A 20307-nucleotide genomic window follows, 5' to 3' on the forward strand; every position below is an offset into this window, starting at 1 on the left:
CAGACTGACACTTTGGCTTCAGTAGTGCTGGTCCTTGACTCTCAACAGGCTCAGAAAAAGGATTTCTGATTTTGCTGTGACTTTCACTTGTTGCATGTGTGCTCCAGGTCTGTGACTCATAAATACTGAAGCTAGATGTTGCCAGGCAACTAGCATTTTCAAAACAAGGTCAGGGATGGCAGCCTACGGGTAGATATTTCTTTCATGACAGGTATACTTTTTCCATAATCAAATTTTTGCTTAGCGCTACAATGTTATGTCATTTCCTCTAGCAAGAGAAAACGTCTGGTTTCAGTGAATATTTGTCTAGAGTTCAAAACTACATTTTTTTGTAAAATTAAATAACAAGCAGCATGAATTATGCAATTCATGGAAAGGCAACACTCTGTTTACACATGAAGCTCTTTCTTGTAGCAATCAAAGCAGCACACAAATGACTCATGCCGAACAAAACCTAATTAAATATATAATTGCGCAGTATGCCTTTCAATGAATATCACATATTTACTTGTGGTTAAAACAAAAATCGGTTACAAACCTGGACAATTCAAACTGCCATCAATTTCAAAATGACCTTTTTTTTCTTAAAATTATATATTTCCTCAGTTTAAACATTTGATGTGTTTTCTATTTTCTATTGTGAATAAAATATGGGTTTATGAGATTTTCAAATAATTGCACTCTGTTTTTATATAGATTTTACACAGCATACCAACTTTTTTGGAATTGGGGTTGCAATATATCACATCAATAAATTGCAACATAGTGGGTCATTTTGTCAAAATTAAAAATAGAATCTTACCTATAAGACAAGCAAAGCACCAGCACCAAGACGAAAATAAATGAGATGGCAGCAGCAACCACAGCTAGTAGCACAATATTTTCCCTTGCGCGGCTCTCCTGAACACCCAGCGCAGTCACCAGTGACTGGTTATGGTAAGTGAAGAGAAGGGCAAAACCTCGGCCACGGTTAGTGGTTGTAATTAGCTCCAAAACCACCTCAACCATTTCAACGGGAGACCCAAAGGTCAGATTTTTGTTTAGAGGAGAATTTGATCCACAAAAGCGTGAGGAGTAAGTGACAAGGTCGGTGATATAGAGGACATCCAGCGGGCACACTTCCAGCACTGGAGGCAAAGTAGTGAAGGGGTCAGTTCCAACGTTTATGGATGAGGAGGTTGCATCTTCACTCACCTGCTGAAAGACATTTGTTGTTACTCTAGAAGTGAAGGAGGCCAGAAGATTCATAGGTTTGTTGTAGTCTTGAGAAGGCCCATCAGAACTCTGTGTAACTGTAGAAAGCAGCCCTGTTTGTGGTGTACCTGGCCTTTCACTCAAAGTATTTTGGTTTCTGGTAAAAATCTGAGATTTTAATAACATGGACTTTATGCCATTGTTAGTCTCATCCCATCTCTCTGGAGTAATAACATTGTTACTGGCCTCATTGGGGTGATCTGACTGTTCTGATGAAATCACTCTTAGATCATTTGGCAAAGTACTTTTTTCCATAGTTCTTTTGTTAGCTAAATGATAGCTAAAGTCAGAAGATGAAACACTGGTAGATGAATCACTGTCACCTGTACTCTCATATACATCAAAGTCCAGAGTTTCTAGCTCTATGCTGGAGCCAGCAGGCACAAAAATCTGCCACAAACAATGAAAGCCAGGAAGGTAGTTGTTCGGGAAACCCGGAGACAGTATTAGGTCTCTACCTGTGGGGTCCATGACAGCACCACATCCATAATACACCTAAAACATAAACAGAACAGAAGGTTTTTCAAACATTAAAAATCATTATAACTTTTCTGTGTAAATAGAATTCAAAATAGCAAGAAGAAAGAATTGAATGTATAATGTAAAAGGTACCTCCCCATTCAACCAGTCAGTTTCAATAAGCAAAGAATCATCATTAAAAAAAAAAAAAAATGTTAATGATAACATATTAGATCAATGCAAACTTTTTCATTAGATCAATTTTAGCTTGTATTTCTCCTTGGCAGCATAAAACGAAGAACTACACATAAACAATTTGCGATATAGCTTCATACTTGTGCTTCAATAATAAACACAAAGCACACTGCTCACACCACAAAAGAGCATTCCAAGCATCGGATGTGTCTGTTTCATTTAGGGAAACATCTCTTTCATCTAACAAAAATAACTTTCACTGGCAAAAGTGGGAACAAAATTGCAGGACTTAAAAAGACATCTGGTTAACATCTACAATATGGAGAATGCATTTAAAAAATAAAAAACGGTCAGACTGGCTGATTATCTGCTTAGACAAATGGAAAACTGGCATTGCTACAGAGAAAAACAGAAGGAATCTTCACATATTACCCCAGATAATACTGTTCCTACTGTGTTGCAATGAACCCAAACATGCAAAGTGCACAGTTACAAAGCCACCAAGGGGAGCCTGTGACTAGCTGTGTTTGACTGGACAGATTCCATTACAGAAAATTAAGTAATCCCAGCTCTGCTTTCATGAGGAAACGCAATGCTAAATTTAAAAGGAATATTTGACAATGTGCTAAAATAGTTTACCATTGTGTTACAGGGCAATTTCAAGGTCAGTTCCATCCACAACTGACATTCAATTTTAGGAGGACACCTAAAAGGAAGTTTAATCACTTTGTAATGGTTGAAGCAATTGGGCAGTAATTAAAATCAAATGTTGCTTCCTTTTCCTTCTAATGTTCTTTCTCTTTCCTCATTTCCAAGACCTAGAGTTCGGTGGACCTGGCTCAGTGCACGGCAAGATGCTCCGGACGATGGAGGGCCTTGCTTGCATGGTGGGGAGATAAGTGGTGTTATGAGCTGTGCAGATGTCACATAGATAATATGACTACTGACACAGGTACTGCGACTCCTGATAGAGTCGTCTCACACAACACACAGGGCCGTAACTCCCCTATTAAACACCGCAAAGCCTTTCAACATTACTGGTCACATCACGCAGATGTTTTGCTCCTACAGGAGACCCACTTCCCTCGCTCTTACTGTCCGTCCTACTTACATAAACGATATCCCACTTTTATTTAGCTAATGCCCCAGACAAGACTAAGGGGGTTGCTGTTTGCTTCTCAGCCAGACTCTCGTTCACCTTACGGCAGGAAATTAGGGACCCCGAGAGGAGGTATTTACTGGTGACGGGAATGTTGGGCGAGCAATTGTGCTTCTTTGTTTCGTACTATGCCCTGAATTCGGGATAAGCCACCTTCTTTGCCAAGATGCTGGAGACTCTGGCTCCCTGCTTGTAGGGACAGATGATCTGTGGAGGAGACACTAATTTAGCTTTAGATTTAAGCCTAGATAAATCCAACCCAACTCGATCGATCCTGGGGTGACCCCCCCAAGGTAGGAACGAAAGTAGCCAAATTTAATAGACTTAAATAGACTTAAGACTAAATACTTTAATAAACTTAATAGACGCTTGGCATGAATCTAACCCCTCTGTATGCGACAATACTTTTTACTCAGCCCCACACGCCACTTACTCCCGTATTTAATCACATCTTTATCTCCCATGCCCTGGTTCCTAGAATGGGTAAAGTGTCCATAAAAGCAGTAGCGTGGTCTGACCACTCATTGATTACTGTAGGACTTTCCTCTATATTGATCCCCCCCTGGGCGCCTCAGTTGAAGCTTAATGAATCATTATTATCTGAGGAAAGGTGGTGTGAAAATATTTGCATATGCTTAAGACAATACTTTCAGGATAACGGAAGACGTCTTGCCGGTTTTAATATGGACAGCCCATAAAGCGACGGTACGAGGCAAAATTATCCAAACGGCTTCACAGCTTAACACAGCACGGCGTGAAAACCTCCTACTTTTAGAACGCAAAAAAAAAATTCCTTGCTCTGACGTAATAAACAATCTACAGATCCCGGTATTATACAACAAATTGACCAAAAGAGATTGGAACTCAATTTAAAGTTACATCGAAAGCTGAAAAGGAGCATTCGATGGGCCTCGACGTGATTCTACATGCATAAAGACAAAACAGGGTCACTACTGGTCATTAGACTGAACCCTAAAACACGCACTAGAGCAATTCCAAAATTGCGCTGCCCAGATGGATCCTATACCCAGAACCCTCGTAGGGTCCTAGACATCTTTCGCAAATTTTACTCTTCTCTGTACAGGGCCCCGGTCGGGGAAAAGTGTCAACCCGGAATAATTGAAGGACTTAAGTCTCCCCAAATTATCCACTGCTCATAGCTCGATTATGGAGGCCCCCTTCGAGGCGCAAGAGATTAGAACAGCAATCAAGACAACCAAAATAGGTTCAGCACCGGGACCTGATGGATTCTCAGCCTTGTACTATCGCAAGTTCCAAGAGATACTTGCCCCACACCTGGTGAGTTATTTTAATGCCCTGTGGGATGGGACCCCTTTAGACCCCTCCTCTCATATTGCTTCCATTTCGGTCATACCGAAACCACAAAAAGACCCTGGTGAGGTAGGAAACTATCGACCTATATCCCTTATAGATAATGACCTCAAGCTGTTTACCAAAGTAATTGCGAAACGTCTAGCATCTTTTATACCCCAATATATTCATAGAGACGAGGTAGGCTTTATACTAGGCAGACAAGGACCCGACCAGATATGAAGGGCTATAGATTTGATTTTCCTTATGGAAGTGACATGAGTGGGGGGGGGGGGGAACCCTCAGGAGGGACTTTTACTCTCACTAGATCTACAAACAGTCTTTGACTCCATATCCTGGCCGTACATGTTTTATGTCTTAAAAGCATGGGGCTTCGGTCCGCGATTCCTTCATATCATTGAAAACTTATATTCGACACCCCCCCCCCGGGCAACAATCAGGTTGGCAGGCTTCCATTCCAATCCCATTGAGATATCGCGAGGCACTTGTCAAGGGTGCCCTTTGTCCCTTTTACTCTTCGCTATAGCAATAGAGTCATTGACGATAGCGATCCAAGACAACCCAGATATTAAAGATATAACTTGCGGATCAAGGGAACATAAATGTGCTCTTTTTGCGGATTACATCCTCTTGTTCATTACCTCCCCTCTCATCTCCCTCCCCAACCTCATGAGGGCATTGCGGGACTTTGGTAATGTTTCGGGGCTTTGAGTGAATGAAACAAAATCAATGGCACTTGACATTAATATACAGGGGAAGATATTGGCTCGCTTGCGGGAGGCTTTTCCGTTTCAGTGGCAGATCAGGGCTGTACCATACCTGGGAATCTCGCTTACAGCCTCCTATGACCGGCTATATGTGGCTAATTTCCCTCCCCTATACCGTCAATTAAATGACCTCCTCTCGGGTTGGGCGCTGCCTGATCTATCGTAGCTAGGTAGAATAGCGGCAATCAAAATTACTCTTCTCCCTAAATTACTATACCTGTTCCGTTCACTCCCCATCCAGCTTAACAGAACTGACTTGACACACTTCCAGCCTCAGGTCCTAAAATGTATCTAGGGTTCTAAAGGCCATAGAGTACTGCGCGTCACGTTGTATACATCTAGAACTAAGAGGGGGTTGGGGGTGTCCCAGACCTGTGGGCATATTATAAGGCAGCCCAACTTACACAGCTATCTGTAGTGTACTCACGACAGGAACGCCCGTAGTGGTTTAATATTGAAAGGCAAGCGGTCCCTTCTTACACTATTGATTTTCTCTTATGGCGTCCCCATAGGACTCGACCTCCCATAATGGCGCCCACTCTGTCCCACTCCTTTAGTTTGTGGGACCAGATGCGCACCAAGCCAGCTCTGATTTCAGCCTTTACACCGCTGGACCATCGGTTTCATAATCCAGATTTTCCTCCGAGCATGGAGATTAGGGCCTTCAAGTGGTGGACAGACAAGGGCCTCTACTGTATAGGACACTTTTATACACACAAGGGACCCTTTACCCTACACCATTGTATAAACAACCTAAAAATGCCTCACACCGAAAGGTTACACTTTTTACGAATCGCACATTTTCTAGCCAGACTCCACGTACGCTCAGATCCTTCATTATTGACATATAGAGATAGAGGCACCAGAGGTGGCATCTCCATGGTTTATACATCACTTTTGGACCCACTATTGAAGCAGCCATACATGTTGGCATGGGAGAGGGACCTGGGTACTGACATAGCACCTGAATCCTGGTGCTCCAGGCTTCACACAGCCTACAAGGGTATACTAAATGTGTCGCTGATAGAGGCGAATGTAAAAGTATTGATGAGATGGTATCCCTCTTGCCTAGCCAAGATGTACCCATCTTCCTCTGACAACTGTTTTTGTGGTTGCATGCTACTAGGAACAATGCTACATATACAGTGGGTACGGAAAGTATTCAGACCCCCTTAAATTTTTCACTCTTTGTTATATTGCAGCCATTTGCTAAAATCATTTAAGTTCATTCTTCTTCCTCATGAATGTACACATAGCACCCCATACTGACAGAAAAACACAGAATTGTTGACATTGTTGCAGATTTATTAAAAAAGAAAAACTGAAATATCACATGGTCCTAAGTATTCAGATCCTTTGCTCAGTATTTAGTAGAAGCCCCCTTTTGATCTAATACAGCCAGGAGTCTTTTTGGGAAAGATGCAACAAGTCTTTCACACCTGGATTTGGGGATCCTCTGCCATTCCTCCTTGCAGATCCTCTCCAGTTCTGTCAGGTTGGATGGTAAACGTTGGTGGACAGCCATTTTTAGGTCTCTCCAGAGATGCTCAATTGGGTTTAAGTCAGGGCTCTGGCTGGGCCATTCAAGAACAGTCACGGAGATGTTGTGAAGCCACTTCTTCGTTATTTTAGCTGTGTGCTTAGGGTCATTGTCTTGTTGGAAGGTAAACCTTCGGCCCAGTCTGAGGTCCAGAGCACTCTGGAGAAGGTTTTTGTCCAGGATATCCCTGTACTTGGCCGCATTCATCTTTCCCTCAATTGCAACCAGTCGTCCAGTCCCTGCAGCTGAAAAACACCCCCACAGCATGATGCTGCCACCACCATGCTTCACTGTTGGGATTGTATTGGACAGGTGATGAGCAGTGCCTGGTTTTCTCCACACATACCGCTTAGAATTAAGGCCAAAAAGTTCTATTTTGGTCTCATCAGACCAGAGAATCTTATTTCTCACCATCTTGGAGTCCTTCAGGTGTTTTTTAGCAAACTCCATGCGGGCTTTCATGTGTCTTACACTGAGGAGAGGCTTCCGTCGGGCCACTCTGCCATAAAGCCCCGACTGGTGGAGGGCTGCAGTGATGGTTGACTTTCTACAACTTTCTCCCATCTCCTGACTGCATCTCTGGAGCTCAGCCACAGTGATCTTTGGGTTCTTCTTTACCTCTCTCACCAAGGCTCTTCTCCCCCGATAGCTCAGTTTGGCCGGACGGCCAGCTCTAGGCAGGGTTCTGGTCGTCCCAAACGTCTTCCATTTGAGGATTATGGAGGCCACTGTGCTCTTAGGAACCTTAAGTGCAGCAGAAATCTTTTTGTAACCTTGGCCAGATCTGTGCCTTGCCACAATTCTGTCTCTGAGCTCTTCAGGCAGTTCCTTTGACCTCATGATTCTCATTTGCTCTGACATGCATTGTGATCTGGAAGGTTTTATATAGACAGGTGTGTGGCTTTCCTAATCAAGTCCAATCAGTATAATCAAACACAGCTGGACTCAAATGAAGGTGTAGAACCATCTCAAGGATGATCAGAAGAAATGGAAAGCACCTGAGTTAAATATATGAGTGTCACAGCAAAGGGTCTGAATACTTAGGACCATGTGATATTTCAGTTTTTCTTTTTTAATAAATCTGCAACAATGTTAACAATTCTGTGTTTTTCTGTCAGTATGGGGTGCTATGTGTACATTCATGAGGAAGAAGAATGAACTTAAATGATTTTAGCAAATGGCTGCAATATAACAAAGAGTGAGAAATTTAAGGGGGTGTGAATACTTTCCGTACCCACTGTATGGTGTGAATGCCCCAGGATCCCAGAGTTTTTGGAACAGGGTTTTTGCCCTGATACGAAGGATAACAAAGTGTGAACTGGAGCAATCACCTTATATCGCCTTGTTGAACGACAATCCAGGACGGGCTCCACGACACACTAAGCTTCTAGTTTATTTTATGTTGCTGGCGGCTAAGATTACTATTGCAGGGGCTTGGAAATCTCCCTCCATATCCGTTTGTCGCCTGAAACATAAGATGTCCTGGATCATGTTGCATGAAAGGGTGGCAAGTATCTTGAACGATAAACAAAGAATCTTTGAGCTGACTTGGGAGCCTTGGGTCCAGTACGTGGGAACGCCCCTGTCCCCTTTACTTGCCTGACAGCCGGATACCACCACTCACTAAGAACTCTGGGTCAACTCTTTGTGATCTTTTCTTAGTCTTTCCTCACCTCTTATTCTAACTTCTGCCTTCTTCTAGCTCACATTTCCCATGCTTAATTTTCTCTCCCTGTTTGGAGAAATGTTTTGTTTTTCAGGCATACTGGAGTAATAAACTTAGGGTAGACATCGCCCCTAAAAAGCTGTGACACTTTTACAAGTGGAGAGGTCTGTGGTCTTCTCTATTTTTTTGTTTTTTTTTCCTGTTTTTTTAGTCTTCTGGTTGGGGGGAGATTTGTTGTCAACCGTTCCGGGATACAGTTTGATCCCAGAGGGGGTGTCCGGGGACAAGAGATGACCCCCCTCAGCCACAGACGTAAGGTGGATTAGAGCGCTAACCTTATAGGCTATAAATTGTATGCCTGACTTTGTATTTGAGTTACTTATGTTCGATACCCCATTCATGCGATGTATGAAACTGGCATATTCCTTTGTTTTGATCTTCCTTGATTTAAAAATCAATAAAATATAGTGAAAGAGAAAATCAAAATGTTGCAATTAATGAGATTGGGTATTTGAGAAATCCAGAGTTTAAAGTTTTCCTTATGTAAAACAGCTTTTTTTTTTTTGATAGAACAGAATTGTGTTTTTTATAAACCCAGTTATCAAACCTAAATGTTCTATCTATCTTAATAATCTAGAGAGGAAGTAATGTCTCTTTTGCTAAATAATAGATCTAATCAGCACAATGGCCTTTGTTCATCTTTATGATGAAGGGAGGTTTCCGCAGGGCACACCACATTTCAGCATTGATCTACTGATCTGCAGACGAGCATTGACAGGACATGAACCCTGCGGGTAACCTCCATTCATCATTAAGATGAATAGAGGTTCATAGGCAGTTCCTATATGACAGTACTTTATTTTAATCCCGGTTGTGCTCCTACAACACAACTCAAAATTAGTGTAACTTTGCCATTTAAGGCAAAGTATCTGTGCTAATGCTAAAGACTACTGACCCCCTCTGCAACTCCAATATAATTTTTGGGTCTAGCGATTGCCTGCACAGACACTGAGCACTAAATCTGTAAAAGCAAAAGGGATAGAGAAGATTATGAAGGCTGCCATGGCTATCCTATCCCTCTGAAAATTAGAGCTGTCTGGATGCCATGCTGATTTAAATGCTTCAGTACTTTCTGAGGCAATGACCTGGTACAAGTAAGCAGATCAGAAACTTTGACATTTTAAAAGGACCCCAGCACATTAAAAGGTAATGGATGCAAAGAAGAGTTATGGGTTAGGGTGTGAGGCTAAATCTGGTCATGGGGGTTAAACCAAAAAAATATCATTCCTCCATCCACACAAACGAGGTGGCTGGAGGAATCCCCGTCTGAACACTGTATTCTGGCAGTGGTACCCACTGCTGTCAGAATACATTGATCAGCAGCTACAGCTGCTGACTGGTGGACATTTTCCAACACACTGATCAAAATTCAGCCAGTAAGTGTAAAATTGCCTGCTAGCAACTTGTTTAAAGTGACAGATATAATCTGTGTTTAACATCCCTGGACTGCATATATATGATGGTTGCTTTAGGATAGCTGATCACAGTTTGGTAAGAGCTTTGCAAATATTTAAAAAAAAAAAAAATGACATACACAATATTGTTATAGAATCTGAAGCCTTTGGTGTTTTGGCAAAGTACTACTCTAAATATGAATATGCAGTGCAGTTGTCACCAGTGTGTGTTACCCACTGCTGTCATTAACCGGTTGCCGACCGCCGCACGACTATATACTGCGGCGGTCAGCCCCGGCCAGGCAGAGTGACGTATCGGTACGTCACTCGCCTGTCACTGACTTGCGAGCCTATAGCGAGCGGGCGCGCGCCCGCCGAGGCGCGCGCCCGCCGCGGCTCGTTCACAGGCAAGTCAGTGCGTGTGACCGGCGGACTCGATGTCCGCCGGCCACACTACGATCGCTCCTGTGAAGGGAGAAAGACAGAGCAGCTTGTGTAAACAAGCTGCCTGTCAGTTCTCCCTGTGTAAAAGTAAAGATCTGACCGTTCTACTATGTAGAACGGTTGATCTTTGCTTTTACACCAATAGCAATGTCCCTACACAGTAGAAAGCACGCCCCTAGGACACACTTAACCCCTCCCTTCCCAATAAAGTTAACCCCTTCCCTGCCAGTGTCATTTTTGCAGTAACAGTGCATATGTATAGCACTGATTACTGCAGTAATGTCACTGGTAACCCCAAAAGTGTCAAAAATGTCAGTCAAGGGTCCGATCTGTCCGCCGCAATGTCGCAGTACCGAAAAAAAAATCGCAGATCGCCGCCATTACGCGTTAAAAAAAAAAACACCAAAAATGACAAAAATCTTTCTCTTTGTTAGTAAACGCGATAACTTTTGCGCAAACCAATCAAAATACGCTTTTTGCGATTTTTTTTACCAAACATAGGTAGCATAAAACAAATTGGCCGAAAAATGTTAAAAAATTTTGATTTTTACTTTTTTTTTTGGGGAATTTCATATAAAAAAATGTGAAAAATATTGTTATTTTTGCAAAATTTACGCTCTTTTTTTGTTTATAGCGCGTGATCAAAAAATCGCACAGGTGATCAAATACCACCAAAAGAAAGCTCTGTTTGTGGGAAAAAAAGGACGCCAAATTCGTTTAGGTACAGCGTCGCACGACCGCGCAATTGTCCGTTAAAGTCACGCAGTAAAAAATCGCAAAAAAACCCCTGGTCCTTTAGCAGCCAAATCCTCCGGGGCTTAAGTGGTTAATAATTAGTTACACATGCCCCCCCCCCCCCTTCTCTGTGTGAGAAAGCTTGTACTAAGGGGTATTGCTATTATCAAGGTCTGCAATCACAGATCACAGCAGTGAGGGTTCTATAGTTGGTAAGGTTGAATAAAGCCACTGGTCCATCCATTTTAACCTAAGTGTGTGTCTACTGTTTTCCATATCCCTGTAAATTGTATTCACTAAAAAAAGGTTTTTTTTAACTTCTGTACACTCTCTGCTGATACCACGAACTGTGAAAGGGAGTGAAGATTAAAATGTTTTCTCCAAATGCTAGAGTCACCATTCAAGGATTGCTAGGTCACTTTAATATCTCCTTTTAAGCATCACTTCTCCAGGGAAAATAAAGTTTAACTGCATGGCGTATAGACAGTTGACGGCGAGCGGGATCCCCTCTTGTTCTGTGACGACAAGAAGGGGGACAGCGCGACCACGATCTTGATAAAGAGCCGATGACACGTACAGATGGACGTGCAGGTAATCAGCTCTCTTCGCCTCACACTGACAGAGTGTGAGAAGAGGAGAGCCGATCAGCGTCATCTCCTCACAGGGGACATCTGTACTGATCAACAGGGCACTAATTATCAGTGCCCTGATTATCAGTGTAGCTCCAGCAGTTCTCATGAGTGAAGCCATTCTGTGCCCATCAGTGAGGCTAGTCAGTGCTGCCTTTTAGTGCTCGTCAGTGCCTTCCCATCAGTGCCGCCTCATCAGTGCCCATCAATGTAGCCTCATCAGCGCACATCAGTGAAGTAGAAAAATTACTTTATTTACAAAATGTTCTAAAGGAAAAAAGAAAAGAAACAAACATTTTTTTTTCTACATTTTCTGGCTTTTTGCTTTTTTGAAAAACCTAAAAACCAGCGGTAATTAGTTAATAAAAAATTTGGGTACAGTGTTGCATGACCACTCAATTGTCTTTCAAAGTGTGGCAGCGCTGAAAGCTGAAAATTGGCAGTGTCATCATGAGGGGTGGGAAATACAGCATAAAAACGAAATTCACTAAAAGAGCTAAACATAGCTAGCCAGGTAACCAAAGAGCCTAACAAAAAAAAAAAATTGAACAAAAAGTTCAAAAGGTGGGACTTTATATGAGGCTCTGCCCATGGGGCTAGATGCCTCCATCAATGGTCATGTATATATAGGGGGAAGGAAAAATAAAATTGGTAAAAAAGGGGTACACCGGGCAATGGGCTTAGTAACAAAGATAATAATATGGTAAAATCATAATGTAATGTTAAAATCACAGTAAATTATTATAAATTGGTACAAACAGCCCATTACCTAACATATCTGACAGGGGAAACAATAAAAAAAGGGGGGAAATGGGACTGTGTGTGAAGTGTGTGAACAAGCGGTTGGCAATAAGAATGGTAAGTCATTGATAAAAGGAAGAAACAATTTAATAATAAATATAAACTTGTATAACATTGCCTAAATTGCATGGTACATACATATATGACTAAAATCCATGATACAGTACAGGGCATGATAAATGCAAACACCTACTGTGATGATAAGATGTGCATAAGAACAAAGGTAGCTATTGGTAAACAATTATAAAATCCAAGTATATAATATGGTAAAGGATGCATCGATAGTAGGCTTGACGCATTTCGTGGACAATTCCACTTTATCAAGAGCAAATGCATCTTACAAAGAATTCAGCAGTAGAGTCAATATTCAATAATATAAGAACATCCTGAGCATTGGTCCAGAGGGCAAAAACATCCATGCCGGGAGCTGTGGGAGCCCAATCAGAAGCCAAACAGGGCACATCAGGAGGACACTCAGGGAGGGTGTGATAGAGCCAAAGTGGTGAATAAGGGACGGTATCACAGATAGCAGTCTCCAAAAGGTATCTATATGGGTGAATATAAAATTAAATATATAAGCATTCACTGATGCTTGCAGTGAACATAAAGTGCCTTAAAAACCATAAACAATGTACTAGGGAGACAGTGGTATGTGGAATAATATACCAGTAAAGTAATAGTGGTGAACAATACCAAAAAGAAGGTCATGATGGAGGTAGGGAAGGAAAGCGTTAGGTAAGTAAGAAAACCTGAGATCACCCAGGTAGCCGAATTAAAGTATCATGGAAAGTGTTCCACAATTCAAAGAACCAAAAGGTTAAAATTGAAAGATGGGAGAGTAGTGAAGAAAGGGGGAATGTCCTTAAATGAGTACCCGGACCGGCCACGGTAGTGCTCCCAGCGACACGTCTATGCTCAATGTGGGAAGGAAATCGCCGCCTCCCGGATAAGGAGTCATCCAGGCCGGCGGCAACACAAGCTTCCCCTGTCAGATATGTTAGGTAATGGGATGTTTGTACCAATTTATAATAATTTACTGTGAGTTTAACATCACATTATGATTTTACCATATTATCTTTGTTACTAAGCCCATTGCCCCGTGTACCCCTTTACCAATTTTATTTTTCCTTCCCCATATATATATATATATATATATATATATATATATATATATATATATATATATATATATATATATATATATATATATATATATATATATATATATATATATATATATATATATATACACACACACACACACATACACACAACCAAAAGAGCCTAACCAGGAACAGCTGGAGCTCACTTAATAGGAAAAAAAAAACACCCTCAAGAGGCCGTAGCCTCTGCAACAGCAGCCTGCAAAACTTTGCGGCCAAAAGCAGCATCCACAGATGCCAGGACATCCCCCTTATAAAACTTTATAAATGTGTGCACAGACAACGAGGTGGCCGTGTTGCAAACCTGGACCACTGACGCCTGATGACGGAAGGCCCAGGAGGCACAGCCCCCACAGCATATAGCTAGTCATCCGGACATCGGAATCAAGTTTCCCCCAGTGGGGGCATACAATATGCAGTGGAGAGCACCGGGTCCTGCAAAAAGAAACCCCCCTCAAACAAGCACCACAGCCCGGGCAGGCTGGAAAGAGCAGCCAGCACACCAGGCCTCTCCTCCTAAGATGGCGCCCCCGTGCCATGAAAGGAGGGAACCATGTGACCACCTCAGCTCACAGCTCAGCATCCCCACCTGCAGCAGCGGTATCCCAGTGGCCTCTGGCAGGATCACAAGTAAGCCTGATCCCTGATCCATTTTCCTCCCAATCCCAGGAGAAATTCCCAATAGCACACAGCAGTGAGCCCTCTCGGTTCTCCCCAGCCTCTGCTTACCAGGGAGAAGGCCTAGAGGATGCAGTCTCCTGCTTCTTCCATGGACAGATAGATGGCTGACCTGGCTGAAATAGCTTTAAGCCAGACGAGTTCAGCACCGGAACAACAACCCCCACCATCTGCCACTTATCCTGGCCATGCAGCCCTATTAGCCCATTTTCTGCCCTACTTCAGCAAGAACTGTCCAAAGCTTGCAGAATTATAACAGAAGAGATGAAGGGGGATTTCCACAATATTGGGACAAGGCTTGACACGATTGAAACAAAAATGGATGGTACAGTAAAAAGAGTCAACCAGAATGACTTAATGATTACTTCCCTACAAGACCAACTTGATCTAGCTAATGCAAAGTTTGAAGACCTGGAAAACAGATCCAGACGGTATAACTTTAGGATACAAGGCCTCCCAGAATCGTTCACTGACCTGGAGGACTCAGTACATGTCGTGATGCAAGACCTAATTCCTGATATCACTCCACACCACTTGGAGATCAACAGGGTCCATAGAGCCCTGACGCCCCCGAGATAAGATGGCTTACTGAGAGATGTGATCGTGAAACCACATTTCTATAAGATCAAGGAAAAAATGAGGCCAGAAACGGAGGGGAAATAACTCTATTGGATCACAAAATCCAAATATTCGCGGATATTTCCCAGCTGACAAACCAGAAGAGGCGCTCTCTGAAGCCACTCCTGCTGTGCCTGAGCGACCTAGAAATAAAATATCGCTGGTCTTTCTTATTCCCACTGTCCTTTACCTACAAAGGCAAATCGCATTCCTTTTGCAACTTCCATGAAGGGGAAGAAATCTTACTTGCTTTGGGACTGATTTCCTTCTCAAAAGAACAGAGATCGGCCGATCTCCCCCATATGGTCTCAACAGAGTTGCGCTTCCACCAAAAGATTATCTGCTATCAAAGGACAGTATCGGTGATTCTGCTTTAAGCCTTCTACTTGTGTTTTTCTCTTCCAAAGAAATCGTCTACATGGACGCTGACTGGACCTGGTGAAGGCCTGTGGAACTCCCAGGACACTATTAGGGATATAATCCCCTTTCCTCTTTTTTTTATATTTTTGCGGTTATTATTATTATTGGTTATTCGGTTACATTATTATTTTCAATGGCTTTTATTGAAAAATTTTTCAGAGTACAAATGTAAGTAACAGAAACATTAAACAGTGGTACAACAATCCCAATAGTCAGCCATAATAGCATTAGGAAAAAAAAATAAATACACCAAAGACCTTTACAGCATATCATAGGATAGATCACAAAGTGCTCATTACCAAAGTCCTCCATACAATTGGCTACTCCGGGGCAGCAGCCAGTATAAAACTGCAATTAAGTAAGTTGCAAAAAAAAAAAAAAATTAGATGGGGCTAAACGTAGCCTCGTTGCGATTGCTAAGGCCGGCTGCTAACAATTGGCCGTACAGCCTGCTGCGAAAGTTCCGTGCTACAATTGGGAAAAATTTGTGTGCACCAGTGTGCGACCACTAAGAGTACCTTACAAAGACACTCATCAAGAAGGCAAGTAAAATAGAGAGAAGGAAAGCAAAATCATAGAGGAGGAAAGAAGTAGGAGTAAGAGAAAGAAGAAGTGGACCCAACCCCACGCCCCCTCAAGCGCTACCAGTAAGATAACTGAGCCATGGTTCCCATACTTTATCAAACTTGTGCATTTTGTCATCTAATAAAGCAGACAGTCGTTCGTTCACCATAATCCAAGATAATTTTGTACCTAAGTTGCTCGAATGGCAGGGCAGGAGACCAGCAAGACCTAGCAATCGTAATTTTTGCTGCTGTAAAGATAAATGTTATGAGCCGTCTCTGTGCCCTCATTGCCGTGTCCACCTTTCAGGCCAGTAAGACCTGCTGTGGGGACTTGGTCAGGTTAACATGCGGAAGGGTGTATATGAAATTATACACTCTAATCCAAAAGCGTCTCACCTTGGGGCATTGCCACCAAATGTGGAACATAGTACCTTCCTGACCACAGCCACGAAAACACCGGGGGGGGGGGGGTGCCCCAGGCACAAAGGTTGCAATCCTTGCCGGTACCATATACCAACGTAGCAGTACCTTATAATTGGCTTCAATGAAAGAGGTGTTGATTAGCGATCTGGAGTCCTCCTGAGCAATACTGCGCAAGTACCGCCAACTCAATGGTTTCCTGAAAATCAGCTTCCCAACGTTCCATATAAGAAAGTTTCAGAGGCGAATCTGACAGCTGTAACGCTCCTGCGTTTTACGTATGATGTGGATTTTCAGCTGCAGAAATATTCCACTTCAGTAGTCATGTAGAGAAACGCTGAGACACCAATCCCAACTCCCAATGACTCATCATGTGTGGATGATCTCAATTCAGCAAGTAAATACACACACTCAATAAGATGTTTCCTAGAGTGACTTATGTATATAGTAACACAGTGATGATAGGCTGAAGAGACAGGTTGGGTAGAGATGGTAGATGACAGACACTTGAAAGGAAATGTTCTTGAAAGTAAGATAGTAGCAGATGGGATGCAGATAGGTTTAGCAATCATGTATGGTAGCAGATGACAGAGTAGCAGGTGGACATACAAGAGAGATCAACCCAGTGCAAGAACAGGTGGTAGTAGGCTCAAGAGCTAGCAATCTTAGATAATGCAGATGTAGTAATAGTCCTTAGTATGCAGAGCTAGATAGTGTAAGCTTTAGTATAAAGGTTATAGAGGTTTCCCCTGTGGGGTACTTATCACTAATAGCAATGTAGCAGAGGAGAGGTTCGGCAAGAGCGGATGATCCGGTAGCGGGATACAGGGATCAGCGCAGCGTGGTTCCGACAGCGAGGTATGCTTGCAAGCATGAGAGCTTCAAGACAGGTTAGCATCAAGGCACAAAGCAGTTTGAACGAACACATGTGAGTGAGAGCCGGCGATCTAAATAGCCATCCAGTCCGGCGCTCAGTGATGACAGCATCAGTCTTAAAGGTGTATGCGCACCTTACCAAAAGAGAATGGTGGGGCGCATACACTTATGAAAGAGTAATTAGGGTACCCAAAGGTACCAGAACATTACAACAGCATATTGTAAATGATGGAAATATAGCCCTGTAGCCTGTCATACCTTTGACACAAATATTCCATAGGAGTCATAGTGGTCATGTCCGAAAGGCGAGACGACAAGGTACGCAGATAATGTTCAATTTGAGTGAACCGAAAGTATTCAGACGTAGGCAAGGCATGTTTGTCAATCAACTGCTGTCGCGTGAGGATACCCCTATGATCACAAAAATCAGCTATACGGATAAGTCCCTTGTTTGTCCACCACTGAAAAGATCTGGAGGAGAGACCCGGGGGGGAACCTGCTGTTGGTGAGGACAGGGGCCCAGGGTATATGCAGAGATTAAAAGCCATGTGATTTAGACAATCAATCCCAAATGGCCAGGGAGTGGGACAAGGCCGGACATAGAATGGGAGGGCATTCTTTAGGCGTCAACCACAAGATGTGAGAGATCACCTTATCGGGAGAAAGCTAGCTTCCAACCTCATCCAGGCCGTAGGAGAATGATGAGTATGAAACTTCACTAACTGGGCCAATTGTGCAGCTTAGGTAAGGTAGGGTACGGCAACAGGTAGGGTACGGTACGGAACAGATGCAGCACTCTCGGAAAGGATGTTCATCTTGACTGAGTGTAGTCTGCCAAACCACGGGGGAGGATGTATCAACCGCCTGTCCATGTCAGCCCTCAAACGGGTAAATAAAGGTGGATAGTTTTTCATGTATAATGGGAGCAGGGATGGTGTTAAATCAATGCCCAAGTAGGGTAAAGCTTCAGAGTGCCAAATGAATTTACACGATTTCTGTAAAGTGGCAAACGTCTGGACCTCAAGGGAAATATTAATTGCTTGTGATTTTGTTTGATTTGCCTGCAACCCCGATATGCGCGTGAAGCTATCCAGCAACGCAAATAAGTTAGTTAAGGTTGTGATTGGTGAGGCTACTATAGCCAAGATATCGTCCGCAAATAGGACACACTTGTGTTCAATGCCCCCACAGACCACCCCCCGGATGTCAGTTGAAGCGCGAATTTTGATCGCCAGTGGTTCCAGCGCTAATACAAAAAGGAGAGGGGATAAGGGGCAACCTTGGCGGGTACCCCTACAAATGGGTATAGTGCCTGAAGTGTAACCCTTTAGCCTAAGCATAGCCTTAGGTGTACTATATAGTGCCCGCAACAGATCGAGAAAGGGAGGACCAAAACCATATCGGGACAGTACGTCAAACAGATAGTCCCACGATAGGGAGTCAAAAGCCTTGTGAATATCTAACGAAAGGAGCATACCCTTGCGGAGGCCCTCCCCTTCCCAATTTGATTGAATTGCCGAGATGACGTCTAGGACCCGCCTGGTTTGGTCAGAGGTCTGACGACCCGGGACAAATCCAGCTTGGTCGGGTGTATGTATCGGGCCAGAAAAGAGCTAAGTCTGGTGGCCATAATTTTGGCCAAGATTTTCAGGTCAGAGTTGATCAAAGAGATTGGGCGATAATTTTTACAAGTGCTATGGTCTTTCCCCGCCTGACTTCGGAAGGACATGTATGTACGCAGAGTTTTCCTGGGGAGGGAGGGACTCTCCGTCGCAAAGCGCGTTAAAAAAAGCGCAAAGATGAGGGGACAAAACTTCCTGGAACTTGCGATAGTACACCCCTGAAAAACCGTCGGGCCCGGGAGCCTTGGAGGTGTGTAAACTCTTGATTGCCCATTTTATTTCCAATTCCGTGATCGCTTCAACATGAGGTTTCGCTAGCGAAGGTAAGTCCACGTTGTCGAAAAAAGTGTCGGCTAGTCCCTGATCGTAGACCGCAGGAGCTCATGGGGCGTTTGGAGCTCATCCAGATCATGTCCGCTCTGTTCACCGCGCCCATGCGCACTCCCTTTATTATTTTTAAAGTGGAATTGTAGGCAAAACTTTTTTTTCCATTTTGGATAGAGTAAGGGAGGGTAATATATAACCCCTGTCAGATTGTTTTGCCATCTGTGTCCCATTTCAGAGCTTCTCCTTCAATTCCTGTCCCAAAGCAAAACAGGAAAGGATAGGAAATCCCTGTAAATGAAGGGAATTTCCTTGGGGACCCCCAGGTCACCAGAACTAATGTACCCTTTGGAAGATTTCCCCTCCATTCATTTTCTGGGGACAACCCAAAATGTGGAATTTTCTTTTACTTTCACTTTTAAATGATAATAGTAAACAGGACAAATAGAGAGAGTAAGTGCCGGTTCACACTGCAGCGGCACGACTTCGGGGGCGACCTGTGAAGTCGCGTGCACCGCGACTTCGGCGAGACTTGCACGGACTTCATAAAATGAATGTCTATGCAAGTCGCTCCAGGTCGCTCCAAAGTAGTACAGGACCCTTTTTCTAAGTCGGAGCGACTTGTGTAGCTCCTATTAGAACAGTTCCTGTACCAAACAATGGGAGCGCGACGGACCGCGACTTGTCAGGCTGACTTGTCACGCGGTCCAAGTCGGATCAGTGTGAATGGGCTCTAAATCTCCCTCATGGGAGCACAGACAGCAATAAAAACTGTAAAAGAAAAATAAAAAAAAATACAACAAAAACAGCATGTGAAGAATTACTTTTCAGCTGACTACATGGACCTGTTGATCAATGAAAGGATCTGCAACAAAAACCTATTGTGCAATCAGCTTGCCAGCTAACAGATTTACAACAAGCCAGCCAACTAACAAATTCTGAGGGATTTTTGCTATGCTTCTGGGGACAGCATATGCTGCTGAGCATTTCAGTCACTTTACTGTAGCAATATAACAGAAGACTGCTGTTTCCTCATTTCACATCAAACATTCGGGGTCAGAAGCAGGATACAGTGCCAGCACTCTACCCTTTTAACCCTGTAAGAAGTCAGTTCAGTGCTCTTTGTTTACTAGACATCTCAATTACATAGCTGGAGTACTATGTAGAGGGAATTTAAAGACCCTT

General features: G+C 43.2%; 1 protein-coding gene across 1 annotated transcript in view; it reads right to left on the reverse strand.

Moving 5' to 3' along the window:
* Positions 1-20307, reverse strand: part of LOC309556078 (uncharacterized protein) — a 116420-nt gene that overhangs the window by 78294 nt on the left and 17819 nt on the right. Inside the window, exon 2 of the mRNA XM_082258396.1 lies at positions 803-1749. Coding sequence (XP_082114522.1) covers positions 803-1749 — 947 coding nt within the window. The remainder of the gene's footprint in view (positions 1-802; positions 1750-20307) is intronic.

Source organism: Pelophylax lessonae (genome assembly GCF_965119305.1).
Source record: "Pelophylax lessonae genome assembly, chromosome: 1".
Taxonomy (NCBI): Eukaryota; Metazoa; Chordata; class Amphibia; order Anura; family Ranidae; genus Pelophylax; species Pelophylax lessonae.